Source organism: Vipera berus, assembly GCF_964194415.1.
Source record: "Vipera berus genome assembly, chromosome: 2".
Taxonomy (NCBI): domain Eukaryota; kingdom Metazoa; phylum Chordata; class Lepidosauria; order Squamata; family Viperidae; genus Vipera; species Vipera berus.
Genome location: NC_138203.1, coordinates 286,359,548 through 286,374,141, shown reverse-complemented (window position 1 = coordinate 286,374,141; position 14,594 = coordinate 286,359,548). Strand labels below are relative to the sequence as shown.

Sequence of the window (14,594 nt, the reverse complement as noted above, 5' to 3'; positions counted from 1 at the left end):
GTAGATATGTATAGGATTGTGCATTAAAAAGAGATTCTATTATAGATGTCATCAATTGGTTTGCAATGAAAATGATTGGATGATACCTGTGTTTACTTTAGGGTGGGACCATTTATCTTCTGGTTTCTACTGTCCTTCTTCTTTGCCACCGAGGAGATCAACCGAAACCCCAAGCTCCTACCCAATGTCACTCTGGGCTACAACTTCTATGATAATTATTATGAAGCTAGGATGACCTACGATGCCATGGCAGACCTCCTCTCAACCGGGGAAGCAAGTGTTCCCAACTACAGCTGTGGAAGAGCAAGCAATCTGTTGGTGATGATTGAAGGAATGGAGTCAGAGGCTTCCAGTCAGATTTCAATCATGTCAAGCATCTACAAAATCCCACAGGTATGACTCAAGGTAGGTTGGAATTGGGTTCTCTGATTGGTCTAGAGAAGTCAAGGGGTGCATGGAGATGGTTGATTTCCCCTTCTGCTTAGAGAAGAACAGTGTTGGGACCAAACAAGGACAGGAATGCTTGGAGAGTTACCTATATAGTCTAACCTTGTGGACCTTTGAGAAACCCAGTATGTTCCTGTACTGAGTTTTGTTTCTTGAAATTGTCCCAGTGAAGCTCTCTGTTTCATTGTGCTCTCTGCTTAAGTGTTCAAATGTGGAAAGAAGGATTTCCAGAGGAAGGGTGTCTGGCCTTCATTTGAACATATCTCTTTATTTTTTAACATGGTCATTCTGTAACTTCAGTTCCTTCAACTGTGAGAGGGATCTTGGAGTCCTAGCGGACAATTACTTAAATATGAGCCAGCCGTGTGCTGCAGCTGCCAAAAAAAGTCAACACAGTTCTAGACTGCATTAATGGAGGGATAGAATCAAGATCATGTGAAATGTTAATACCACTTTATAACATCTTGGTAAGGCCACACTTGGAATACCACATCCAGTTTTGGTCACCATGTTGATTTGAGCAGAGAAGAGCAACAAAGATGGTTAGGGGACTGGAGGCTAAAACATATGAAGAACAGTTGCTGGAATTGTGTATGTCTTGTTTAATGAAAGGAAGGACTAGGGGTGAATGAAAGCAGTGTTCCAATATCTCAGCGGTTGCCACAAAGAAGAGGGAGTCAAGCTATTCTCCAAAGCACCTGAAAGCAGGACAAGAAGCAATGGATGGAAAGTAACCAAAGAGAGAAGCAACCTAGAACTAAGGAGAATTTTCCTGACAGTCAGAACAACTGACCAGTGGAACAACCTGCCTCCAGAAGTGGTGAACGTTCCAACACTGGAAGTTTTTAAGAAGAGACTGGACTTCTGGTTTTTGTACCGTAGTGAATGGCCATGGGATTGTGAACCTCTGCATCCCACGGCTGTTTTCACCCTGCTAGGGGACCCTAAATGGGTCTGAAGTCACCCTAGAGAGACAGCAAAGGAAGAGGGGCACCCCGTTGATCACAGAACAGCCGTGGTCATTCCATTTCGATCTGGGGGGAAGCCCTCTGACCCAACAGGAGAAAGGCTAGCTACATGCCAGCATCTAGCCCCAGCTACCTGCAGCCAAAGTCTAAGAACATAAACGAGAACAATGGTGAACAGCGTGCTTGGAATTGGTGAGAGTATTTGATCTTCTCTCCTTTATTTTGAAATAAGTCCCTGGGAAAGATCCCCAAAGCAAGAAAACCTCCGAAGGGGAGTGGAGGGGACTACATTCCCATTCCCCCATAGACAGAAGTGGCAAATTAACCCTTAAGGAGGAAAGAAACATATTGACATTAAATTTAAAGTACTACAATCTGATCAAATTTAGAAACTAAAACAAACTGCTAAGATTATATTCTAAAGGATTTTGATGAAATTATAAAAAAAGAAAAATAATAAGAATAATTTCTTGTCTGAAAGAACTGGAAAACAAATATTTGCTGACATATAGTGGACAATTAGAACATAACACATTAAAGACAACAGCCAGAAACAAAGAAAAATCTGTTCCCATGAACTCTAGTAACCTTTAAGAAGATAGTTGCTAGGGAACAAGAAGAGATTGTACACTGGACCAGCTATAAGATTGTAAAGTGTATAAAGCAGGGGTGCCAAACTGCCGGCCCACAGGCCAGACGCATCATCCAGAAGTCATGCCCATCCCATTGCTGGCAATGGCAAAACCATCCCGATATGTTGCACAACATTACATGACGCGAGTTTGACATGTCTGGTCTAAAGGAAAAGAAATACTTTGATTGTGATCTAAATTTATGAATTGTTTACAGAAAAAGAAAAACTTTGATCTATAACTAATCTTTGAGAGGGGAAGTTACAGGAAGGATTTAAGGTGGCGAAATATATTGAACTGCAATTCTGACTGATTGACAATTGACCCCTGAAAGAAAGAATTGTTATAAAACATTGATTTTACTGAAACCTTGACAACTGAAAATACAGTGGATTATAAGAATTATACAAGAACTATACAAAATTGGACTGTTTGGATTTTGAGTTTTGGCCAGCTTGACAAGACTAATTACAGAGACTATGGCATTTATGACAGATTACTCGAAAGGGGGACACAACATGGATATGACATAAAAAGGTAAAAGTAAAGGTTCCCCCGCACATGCGTGTTAGTTGTTTCCAACTCTAGGGACCAGTGCTCATCTCCGTTTCAAAGCTGAAGAGCCAGCGCTTGTCCGAGGATTTAATTTAATTTAATTTAATTTATTAATATTTCTATACCGCCCTTCTCCCGAAGGACTCAGGGCGGTGTACAGGGCAAGAGTAAAATACAAAATTACAAAAGTTAAAAGTAATTAAATATATGCCCGTTAAAAGAACAATTAATACATAATAAATAACCCCAATAAAATAATAATAACCCCCCCAATCCCCCCTCAGGCCAGGCCGGCTTGTTCGAACAAGTATGTTTTTAGGTCGCGGCGGAAGGAGCGGAGATCGGGCGCCGTCCGGAGCTCAACTGGTAGCTGGTTCCATAATTCTGGGGCGCCCACAGAGAAAGATCTCCCCCTGGGGGCCACCAATCTACATTCTCTGACCGGTGGCACCCTGAGGAGGCCCTCTCTGTGGGAACGCACAGGGCGGAGGGAAGTTGATGCCGGCAGCAGGTGTTCCCTAAGGTACTCCGGACCCCTGCCATGTAGGGCTTTAAACACCATTACTAGTACCTTGAATCTCACCCGGAAGACAACTGGCAACCAATGCAGCTCACGGAGCAGAGGTGTAACGTGGGAGCATCGGGAGACTCCCAACACAACTCTCGCGGCTGCATTCTGTACCAGTTGGAGCCTCCGGGTGGTCCTCAAGGGAAGCCCCATGTAGAGAGCGTTGCAGATGTCTCCATGGTCATGTGGCCAGCATGACTAGACACCAAAGGCGCACGGAAAGCTGTTACCTTCCCACCATAGTAGTCCCTATTTTTCTGCTTGCATTTTTACATGCTTTCGAACTGCTAGGTTGGTAGAAGCTGGGAGGAGTAACAGGCACTCACTCTGTTATGCGGCACTCGGGATTCGACCCGCTGAACTGCCGACCTTCTGATCGACAAGCTCAGTGTCCTAACCCACTGAGCCACCACGTCCCTTTGATATGACATATTCATCAAAAAATGATAGAAAAACACACTTAATACCTACTCCTGAAGGACTCAGCCTGAAAGATCAAAGAACTCTAGAAGCAACATTCCAAGATAAGACAAATGCTTTCCAAGAGGAAATTTACGCAATGCTATGACAGATACAAATCACAATAGCTTTAAACCATGAGGAGATTAAATACAACTTTGATAACATAAATGAATACACTTCTAACTTAAATTTACAATAAAAAAACATCTAGAGAATGACGGTAAAGAATGAACAAGCAAATCAGATAATAGAGTGTAAACTAGAAAAAATGAACATAACATAAGTTGATAAGAAAAAATGCTATATATATATGGATGCTATTATTGTAAATAGAATGTTTATATTTACTCATTTATACCTGGAAAATTATATTTGTTTAATGTTGAAGAAGGAAAATACTATTGGGAGAAGAGAAGATCAAGGAAATACATTATTAATTGATATACAAATTATGGGAATATAGAAATTAATTATTATTGACTGTTAATTAACTATTATTGATTATATATTTCTCCCCAAAACTTTATGAAACAAGACAACACGCTGTACACCAGGCACTAAGGTTGTTATTGTAAAAAATAAATAAAACCTTTATTTTTAAAATAATAAGAATTTGGACAACCATTTGTCTGAAATGGTACAGGGTTTCCTGCCTGAGCAGGGGGTTGGACTAGAAGACTTCCAAGATCCCTTCCAACTCTCATTCTATTCTATTCTATCCTGTCCTGTCCTTTCCTACTCTATAATTCTATTCCTCTTCATTTTTTAACATCATCATTCTGTAACTTCAGTTGTTTCAACCTCATGATGCATTCTGGAACCCCTATCTTCCCATCTATCCAATACTTTCATTTTTTCCTACAGAATATTTGTTAAATTGAGAAAGAAGAAATGACTAAGTTCTAAATAATACTGTTGGCGTGCTCGCTTTGGTCTGGTCTGTGAACCAGTCCTTCTCTTACTTTCTCTCTTTCTCTTTCTTTCTCTTTTGAAAACTGCAACCTATCCCTTCATTCCAGATGCATCTTCTTCTCTCAATCCCCCAAATGAGACAGCTTTCTGTCAAGCCCCGTGGGCTTGCCATTTGAGGGAGGTGGAGGGAGACTGCCATGAGGCTCTGCTGATGACAATGTGGAACACCCGGGGAATCCCTCGACTCAACCGACAAACAGCTAGGAGGCTCCTCGGCGCTGCACTAGGCTGGCAAGAACAGTGAACACCCAGGAAGTCCCTGGCTTGTCTGTGGAGCAGCTGGCCAGCACTGGAGCCCCAACAGCAGTGAACAGAAGGAATGGCACCTTGGGAAAAGGAAAGGGCGGTCCTACCTGCACTGCTATGCCACTGAACAGCCGGGTGGCCGTGCCACTGACAAACAGCTGATCGGCACAGAAATGAACACGGGACTGCATAGCAAGCCAGAGGAAGGACCCAGGGGCAAGTGTTACTGCTTTTGAAGATACAAACCGGATGCTGGCTAGCTGGATGGGGGTGGAACTGAGGAGACTGACTGTATGTAAGGCACTGGGAGAAGATCACTCCCAGTGCTGACTTTGTTTGCCATTAAACTCTGGTCAGACCATTCCTGATTTGCCAGCTGTCTTGTCGACGATCATTTGCTTTCTGTGGGGACCAGGGCTAGTAAGGACGCTGACACTTTCACTGTCAGCCTCCCAAGCTGCCAATATTTGAATCTCCTCACTTTGGGCTTTCTTGTCTCTTTCTTTCACCTGCATCCAAATTTCTTTAGGAAATCCTTTCTTTCTACTCCTTCTTAGGTCAGCTATGGTTTTGTTTCTGAAGCTCTGAGTGATAAAATTCAATTCCCATTTGTCTATCGGATGGTTCCCAAAGAAGAACATCTGTACCACATGATTGCCAAGTTACTCCAGCACTTTGGATGGAACTGGGTCACTCTTGTTGCTCCAGACACAGATGGTGGAGAAAGGTTCATGAGGACTTTGAGCCCAATCTTAACCAGAAATGAGATTTGTGTTGCCTTCTCATTGAGGTTCCCAGGACTGCAGGTGGAAATCCCATTATTACCCCTTGAAACGCTGTTCATGTGGAACAATGTCACTGTCTTCATTTACTATGCAGAGGTGCGTTTCTTTTACTCCGTCATAAAAATGTTGCATTTCCTGGTCTCGAAGCTTTATAGAATCCCCATTGTGGGGAAAATCTGGATCACAACAGCTTTGTGGGACCTCACCTTGAATTTCGGTTATGACATTTTCGCTGACAAGGAGATCCATGGCTTTTTCTCTTTCATATGTCATCAGAAGAAAATGGTGAATAATGACAATTTTGAAAAATTTTATGACACCATGAACAGGTTTGGATTGGCAGCCTTTGAATGTTTGCTTTCAAAGCCTGCCTTGTCAGTAAAATGGAGGAGAAGATGCAAGAAGCAGGAGATGCTGGAGGTCCCAAGTGAAGAGTTTGTTGACAAAATTTTTTCCAAGGACAGCTATCACATTTCCAGTCTTGTGCAAGCTGTGGCAAGGACCATCGATAGGGCCCTGTCTTGGAGAACCCAAAGGATAAGACCTGGAGGTGAAGATGGGCTCAGATCCCATAGTATTGCAGCATGGCAGGTAGAGATTTTTTTCCCTGGGAAGTCTATCTGCTTTCCTGAGGTGCCATCCAAGGGTTGAGAACAGTTGACATGTTGTGGTGGGTTACGTTTTAGGAGTCCCAAAGATTCTTTTTCTAGAGGCAACTGGACTTTCTTCTTTTTCTTTGAAGACATTTCGCTTCTCATCTAAGAAGCTACTTCAGCTCTGACTGGATGGTGGGGAATGGAAGGATTATACTCCTTGCAGACAGCTGGTCATTGGCATTCTTTTAGTGAGTCACTGAGGCCACCTGGAGGTTTATCTGTGTCATCAGGGTCAGCTGAGCAGTGCAAATGTGTAAGTAGCCTTTTTGGAACTGAAGGCCACTCTTTCAAAGGTAGCAAAGTTCACATTTTGGACAGAGAGAACTGCTGGTTTGAAAGAGGGATCAAAGAGACCATTCATGTCAAAACTGAACAGCCCTCTCTCAACAGAGGGGGAGGAATATGACATCAACTATCTCCAGTCTACAACATGGTCCTTTCAATAGTTCCAAGAAGGCTCCAGACCCATTTGCACTAATCAGGTGACCATGACGGCAAAGGTAAATCTCCAGGTGACCTCAACGACTCTCCAAAATAGGGGTGTCAAACTGCTGGCCTGCAGGCCGCATGCGTCATAGCAAAATTGCGCCCACCCCATTGCCGGAAATGGAAAAAAAGTATTGCAACATGTCACATGACGTTGCAAGTTTGACACCCCTACTCTAAGAGAATGCAAATGACCAGCTGCCTGCAAGGAATTTAAATCCTTCCATTCCCCACCATCCAGTCAGAGCTGAAGAAGCTTCTTGGATGAGACTCGAAATGTCTCCAGTCTGTGGAAAAACCTCTCTACACGGAACCAGTCCCTGGTGCCCAAAAGTTTGGGACCTTTGGTTTAAAGGAAAGAGCACAACATGGAGAAAACACCAACTGTTTTACAAAAAAGAGCATACCGGAACAATGGGAAAGCAGGATTTGGGGGAAACAGCAATTGTTATGTCTGGGGTGTTATGTGGCAGGTGCTTGTCTGTTTGAATTCTACAGTCCTAGGGCCCTTTAGAATCAAGAATCAGAATAGAGCTGGAAGGGACTTGGGAGGTCTTCTAGTCGAACCCGCAGCTCAAACAGGAGATCCTATACCATTTCAGGCAACTGACTGTCCAGTTTTTTCTTAAAAATCTCCAGTGATGGAGCACTTACAATGTCTGGAAGCAAGCTGTTCCACTGGTTAATTGTCCTCGCTGTTAGAAAGTTGCTCCTTAATTCCAGGTTGCTTCTCTCCTTCATTAATTTCTATCCGTTGTTTCTTATCTTGCCCTCTGGTGCTTTGGAAAATAAATGCAAATGGTATTTTGTGCAGATCTTCTAATGCATCACTGTTGCTTCTTCATTATGTAATTGTGGTCAGTCTGTGTGATCCTCTTGCAGCAACTAACTAGCTTATCCACTGTTTCTTCAGCTTGTTTGCAGAGGTAGCATTTGCTGTTGCTACTGTCTTCTCAATTCTGGCTTTGTATATATTTGTTCTTAAGGCTTGGTCTTGTGCAGCCAGAATTACCTCTCTGGCTCTTTCTTTGATTTTCCTTCTCTTAGCCATGACCAGGTCTTGTTATTATCTGCTTTGCCTACTATTTGTTTTAATGTACAGACCATGTGATACTTTGCCTTATCATGTCTCTTTTCTATTCATCATTTGGTCTTTTATATAGGCCAGTGTGATCTTTCAAGTACTCAGTAACTCTTCCTGCTAACTTCAGTGCATCTTCTTAATTATCCTTCAGATATTATTGCCATGCCCTTTTTTCTGCTGTATAGGCAGTCCTCGACTTACAATAGTTCCTTCAGTGACCATTCGAAGTTGCCACGGCACTGAAAAAGTAACTTGTAACCATTTTTCACATTTACGACCATTGCAGCACCCCCATGTCACATGATAAAAATTTGGATTCTTGGCAACTGACTCACATGTCAACATCCAGCTTGAGAGTCCAAATAAAAGTCCAGGTTCATTCTGTTTCTGAAAATCTTACCACTTATTGAATACATGGCATGGTAATGTCAAAGCAAAACTAATTCTGTGGCTCCCAGACACCAGTTCATAGAAATAAACAATAATTTCTCCAGCCAAACCTCCAACCTCTCATGTAGTCCAGGTAAACAATTTCACTTTGTTATGGGAAGCATCTGCCTCCACCCCACACCTGCTGTAGTGTCCTTGAAAGGTTTCAGACTCTCATGGTCTTCAGTGGAATCATAGATGTTGAAACAAAGAGTCATGTAGCTGCCAAAGTTTCATTCTTGACATCACATTTGTGACAGTTGCAGTGTGGTCCCGTTTTGTGACCTTCTGACAAGCAAGGTCAATGGTGAAGCCAGATTCCTTTAACAACCGGGTTACAAAGTTAACAACTTCAGTGATTTACATAACAATTGTGGCATGAATGGGGCAAAACTCACTTAAGAAAAGTCTTGCTTAGCAATAGGAATTTTTGGCTCAATTGTGGTCATACGTCGAGGACTACCTATACTTGCAACATTCCAAGGTCACCTAATTTCCTTAGCTACTGCTGCTGCTGATTTTATTTATTTTATTTATTAAAATGGTGGAAAATAGTGGAAAATATCTGCAGCTCGGGTGTAGGATGAGGTGAGTATTCATTCTCTGAGCTTGTGGGTTGGTTTCCGAACGTTTCATTACCAGGCTAGGTAAGAACTTCAGCGGAGTTTACAGGATGTCAGTGTTGTTGTTCTTCTGTTTATAAGGGCTTCAGGTGTGGGTGTGTCAAGTAAAGGTCTTGTGATGGGTCTTGTGATAGGTCAGGTGTGAGTCAACCAACCCACAAGCTCAGAGAATGAACCTTCACCCTCATAAAAACCCATCTTGCACACCTATCTCCGGGTGGTTCACACAATTAAAGACGAGAATAAGAATCAATTGCAAATAAACAACTAAAAATAAAAACCATTAGAAAAACCAATTCTAAGATTGTGCTTTCTATTAGGCTGAAGATTTTATAGGCAGATGGAATTACTAGACTCTGTTTCCTGTTCTCTGAATATGGTTGGGTGTTTTTCTTCTCATTAGCTTCACTCTTTCCTGGGAAACAGCCAGTTCTACAACTCCTCTCTGGTAGGAGTGTATTTGGATGAGAAAGGGGAGTTGAGTGCCAGTTTTGATATTGTGAAATGGGAGACCTTCTCCAATGACTCTACCCATGCCACAAAATTTGGAGAGATACACAGACATTGGGGCTCCTCAGAGACCAATTTCATCCTTGATCAGGATGAATGGTCCAGGCATTTTAATCAGGTAGGTACAATCCATTCATCTCATTGGGGTGAAATTTGTTTTTTTTTTATTTGTTAAAGTTCAAAAACACTAGAAGGCTATATATATCATCTCTATATCTATCTGTCTGTCTGTCTGTTTGTCTGTCTGTCTACCCAGGATTATATTTAAAGCAAATAACTATATAACTATATTACTATTGTGTATAGTATGTATTTGATAAATATAGTTTCAGAAAAAAAATCTATTTCTTAAATTTATTTGCTGTCTATCTCATTATAATGCTCATACACAAAGAGCTACATAGGGAAAAGGAAAGAGGGAAAAAAAGAAAAACTCTCCACTGAATGACCTAAAAAGAACAAACAAAAGAAAAATATCTAAGAATTGGAGAAAATGATAACAAAAACAATGAAAAATCACTAAAAAAAAACCTAGAAAAACTAAAAGTTGGAAACTCAGAAAGCCACCCCATATTCTTTCATATGTGTATAGAAATGTCTAGATGTCATATTATTTTCCCTCTCAAATAGCAGTTATCTCTTTATTTTAAGCTGCTATCATTCATCCTGTGGGTTTTTAAGTCAAGCATCATCAAATAGCTTCTTCAATTTCTTATCTGTTAATTTGCATTGGCTTAGCTTTGTCTAGTAATATATTCTGGGCTTTTAAACTCATCTGGTTTGAATCCTCTTCTTCCACCTTCAAGAAGAAAGTTCTTCAAGCTTCCTGATGATGTAGCAGAATAACAGTTTTGGAAGGGACCTTGGAGGTCTTCTAGTCCAAACCCCTGCTCAGGCAGGAAACCCTATACCATTTCAGACAAATGGCTGTCCAATCTCTTCTTAAAAACGTCCAGTGTTGGAGCATCCACATCTTCTGGAGACAAGTTGTTCCACTAACTAATTGTTTTGTCAGGAAATTTTTCTGTAGTTCTAAGCTGGTTCTCTCCTTGATTCTATCCATTGTTTCTTGTTCTGCCTTCAAGTGCTTTGGAGAACAAGTTGACTCCCTCTTCTTTGTGGCAACCCCTGAGATATTGGAACACTGCTATCATGTCACCCCTAGTCCTTATTTTCATTAAACTAGACATATCCAATTCCAGCAAACATTCTTCATATGTTTTTCCCTCAAGTCCCCTGATCATCTTTGTTGCTCTTCTCTGCATTCTTTCTACAGTCTCAACATCTTTTTACATTGTGGTGACCAAAACTGGATGCAGTATTCCAAGCGTGGGCTTACCAAAGCATTACCCAGGTTTTCAAAGCTAATCGCCTGCTCGAGCAGGAGACTCTATATCATTTCAGACAAATGGTTCTCTTTTTGAAAGCTCCAGTGATGGTGCACCCACATCATCTGAAGGCAAGCTATAATGTTGCTGTGAGGAAAGATAGGGAGGGAAAGCTGAGTTCACCATCCTGAGGTTCTGGAGGAAATGCAGATTATATGTCAAATAGATAAGCAATAAGAACTAATCTATGTACAAAGATGATAGTTAACAATATGTTGAGTGTCCTTCCAGAGAGATTACAAGAATCATCCTACAAAAAATCCAGAAGAAAAATAGTTCACCAAACTACTCTTCTCAAGAGAACATTTTCATGGACAGCATCTCACATGTGGTGGTAATGCATTTTTGTTGTTGTTAGAGATTTCATCATTCCAGGTGTACTAGAAGATGTCATCCCGGAGAAGCCAAAATAGTATTGGAGGGAAAGCCACTTTGCTGTTATGGCTGTTCTTTGTGTGCAGAAGGGACCATCTCGACTCAGGAAGGTAGGTGTCTGCTGAAGAAAGAGATGGGCTTTGTGAACTGGGCCAAAAATCACTAAGATGCGTTCTGAAAACGGAATCGCTGCAGTAACTAATTAACATCTGAAACGTGTGCTCCAAGGGGTTTACATTGAAAGAATTCTACCTCATTTTTCCATTGAAAAATGTGACAAGAGGAAATGGATTTACAATGATCAGAATAAATATTTCACCAGGATGTTGATGTAAGAAAGTCAATATGGGCACAATATCTGGAAATCCTTCCTTAGATCCTTTTAAACTGGTTGAAAGTGCAGAGCTTGAACCCAAATGTCAGTGAGAAAGTCATAAAGCAAATAGACAGGGTGACTGCTTACAGGATGGACAAGCAAGATCCTACTCTAGAAAAAGCCCATTTGTAGTACACATCTACCCTGCTCCAGTTACCAGATAAGAACAGTAGGATCTCTATTTTTGGGTTGGGATCTGAAAGAAGAACTAAAGACCTTGTACTCCCAGATTTGGTTTTGTTAGAAATAGGTAAGCAATAAAGCAATGAAGGCAATCCAGTATCAAAAATTAGTAAAAATTTATTACATATTTGGAAATATGGGTGCACATGAGGTGGACCCAGATCAAAGCGTGCAACAGGTTTTTATACCCTTTTCCCTGTGCTTAACACTGTTGTGGTTTTCCATTGGCTGGATACTAACAAGCTCACAACCTATCCAGAGCGCTTGTTAACAAAAGTTCCCTAGCTACAGGGCAAAATCTCCCTAGCAACTGCTCAGAAAACATACACATCCTCCTTCCTTATCTTTTCTGGACTTTTCAGAACCACATTGTTAACTATAAGAACCAAAGATGCTTTTTCAAGAAGCAACTGGACTTTCTTATTTTTCTGCAGCTTCTTAAATGAGAAATGGAACATCTTCAAAGAAAAACAAAGTCCAGTTGCCTCGTAAAAAAGGAGCTTTGGGACTATAGGGCAATCCTTAAAGGACACAATCAAAATTAACCAACTGAAGTTTGCAGGCACTCTTTGTAGGATTCAGAAATTATATGATCATTTGGAATACACTCAAGCTGAAGAACAACTTTGTTCATCTTTTAAGAAGTCCATATTTTCTAGTTCTCTCACTTAAGTCAACTTCTGAGCTCTTGTTATCTACCATTGCATTGCTACTGGAAAAATATGTTTGTTGGAGTAATTTGAGCAAGCTCTGTATTTTCTCAGACAAGGAGCGATTCTTAGTGGATGATCTGTCTGGGTTTCAATGATCAGAACTCACAGATGGAAAATAGCTTAATACAATATTCATTCCAGAATGAAGGCATTGATCATGCTATATGATACACTCATGTTTTCTTTTCAGATGCAGATCATTGCACCAAGTGTCCCGATGATCAGCATCCAAATGAGGCCCAAAATCAATGTCTCCCCAAGATCCAAACCTTCCTCTCCTACAAAGACTATCTGGGAATCATCCTGACTACCCTTGCCCTCTTCTTCTGCTTAATCACAGCCCTGGTATTAATCATCTTCATTAAATTCCTGGAAACTCCTTTGGTCAAGGCCAACAATCAGGACCTCTCCTTTGTCCTCCTCGTTTCCCTCATGTTTTCTTTTTTGTCCTCTTTCTTTTTCATTGGTCAGCCAAGGGCTACCACTTGCCTTCTTCGACAAACCATCTTTAGCATCATCTTCTCAGTTGCCATCTCTTCTGTTTTGGCCAAAACAGTCACAGTGGTGCTGGCCTTCTTGGCAACAAAGCCAGGGAGCAAGGCAAGGAGATGGCTGGGGAAGAGCTTGGCAAACTCCATTATTATTTCTTGTTCTGGCATCCAAATGGGCATCTGCACATTCTGGCTGGGAACCTCTCCTCCATTTCCTGAGTCTGATTTGCAGTCCCAGACTGGAGAGATCATCCTGCAATGCAATGAAGGCTCCGTTGCCATGTTTTACAGTGCCCTTAGTTACATGGGCTTCCAAGCTGCTGTCTGCTTTGTGGTGGCTTTCCTAGCCAGGAACCTCCCTGCAGCCTTCAACGAAGCCAAGCTGATCACCTTCAGCATGCTGGTCTTCTGCAGCGTCTGGATCTCCTTTGTGCCCACCTATCTCAGCACCAAAGGGAAATACATGGTGGCTGTGCAGGTCTTCTCCATCTTGTCCTCCAGTGCTGGCCTATTGGGCTGCATCTTCATCCCCAAGTGCTACATTATCATTTTAAGGCCAGACCTGAATACAAAGGAGCAGCTAACGGCAAGAACTGATGTTGGCTTGAAAGCAAAGGCTAAATAACTGCAATGGGCTTTTTTTTAATCCCATTTAAATCCCGCCCTTCTCCGAAGACTCAGGGCGACTTACAATTTAAGCACAAACCAATGTGCTTAGCAATAGCCTTCATTCTATGTATATGCCTGCTTATTATTAGGGCTTTCGCCCCCCCCCCCAAACGGCATTATTACAAAGTCAGCTTATTGCCCCCAACAATCTGGGTCCTCATTTTACCTACCTTGGAAGGATGGAAGGCTGAGTCAACCTTGAGCCTGGTGGGATGCGAACCTGCACTAATTGCAGGCAGCTGGTGTTACTTAAGGAGGCATTAGCCCACTGCTCCACCAAGGCTTGTTATGTGTTAATTTAATAATTTAATTTCTGCTAGATAGGCATTATTATAGTTGTGAATGTGGAGAAGTAGATTTAATTTACAGCGTGCTAAAAGGAATAATTGGTTCACCCTTGGCAAGCCATTTTAGCTGCTGCTTTTTCCCCCCATTGAGGCTTCAGGGGGACCATACCGAAGTTACCACTCCAGCTTTGTGGACTGAAAATTTGAAAGAGTCCCTCTTCCCAAATGTAGCAAAGTCTATCCTATTTGGAGAAGATATTGGGCAGCAAAGTCAGGAAAGGTTTTGCAGGCCATTCCACAGGAGCTAAAACCAAAAGAATAGGGGAAATCACCAAGGCTGGAAAACATAGGAGCTTGTTTAAAAACATCACTCATGAAAATCAGATCAATATTTCAGCACCGACTTATTTGAGAAAAAGACCCTTCAATTTTTCTTATTTTGGGAAAGAGGTTGAAACAACTCATTTTCAATTTTCCATTATGAATTCCCTCAGAAAGGGCAAGAATTTTGCTTATTCACTTTCCAAGATTGTTTATTGTAGCTATTCATTCCATGACATTAAAGCTGATTAATGAAACCCCATGCAAATCTTGCTTTTCTGGTCATCTGCTGCTATTACAAACTTGAGATATAGACCTGAAACATAACACTGTTTACATTTTCTTCTATTCATACACTTCTCTGAAGC

General features: G+C 41.5%; 2 protein-coding genes across 2 annotated transcripts in view; one reads left to right on the top strand and one right to left on the bottom strand.

Moving 5' to 3' along the window:
• Window positions 1-14,594, bottom strand: part of LOC308661729 (zinc finger protein with KRAB and SCAN domains 7-like) — a 375,370-nt gene that overhangs the window by 56,880 nt on the left and 303,896 nt on the right. The gene's annotated exons all lie outside the window — the stretch shown is intronic.
• On the top strand, window positions 232-13,574 carry LOC308661373 (vomeronasal type-2 receptor 26-like; the record flags this gene model as incomplete). The annotated part of the gene is made up of 4 exons (XM_081316294.1): window positions 232-393; window positions 9,317-9,541; window positions 11,170-11,296; window positions 12,649-13,574. The coding sequence occupies 4 exons, from the start codon at window positions 232-234 to the stop codon at window positions 13,572-13,574; spliced, it is 1,440 nt and encodes a 479-aa protein (XP_081172420.1).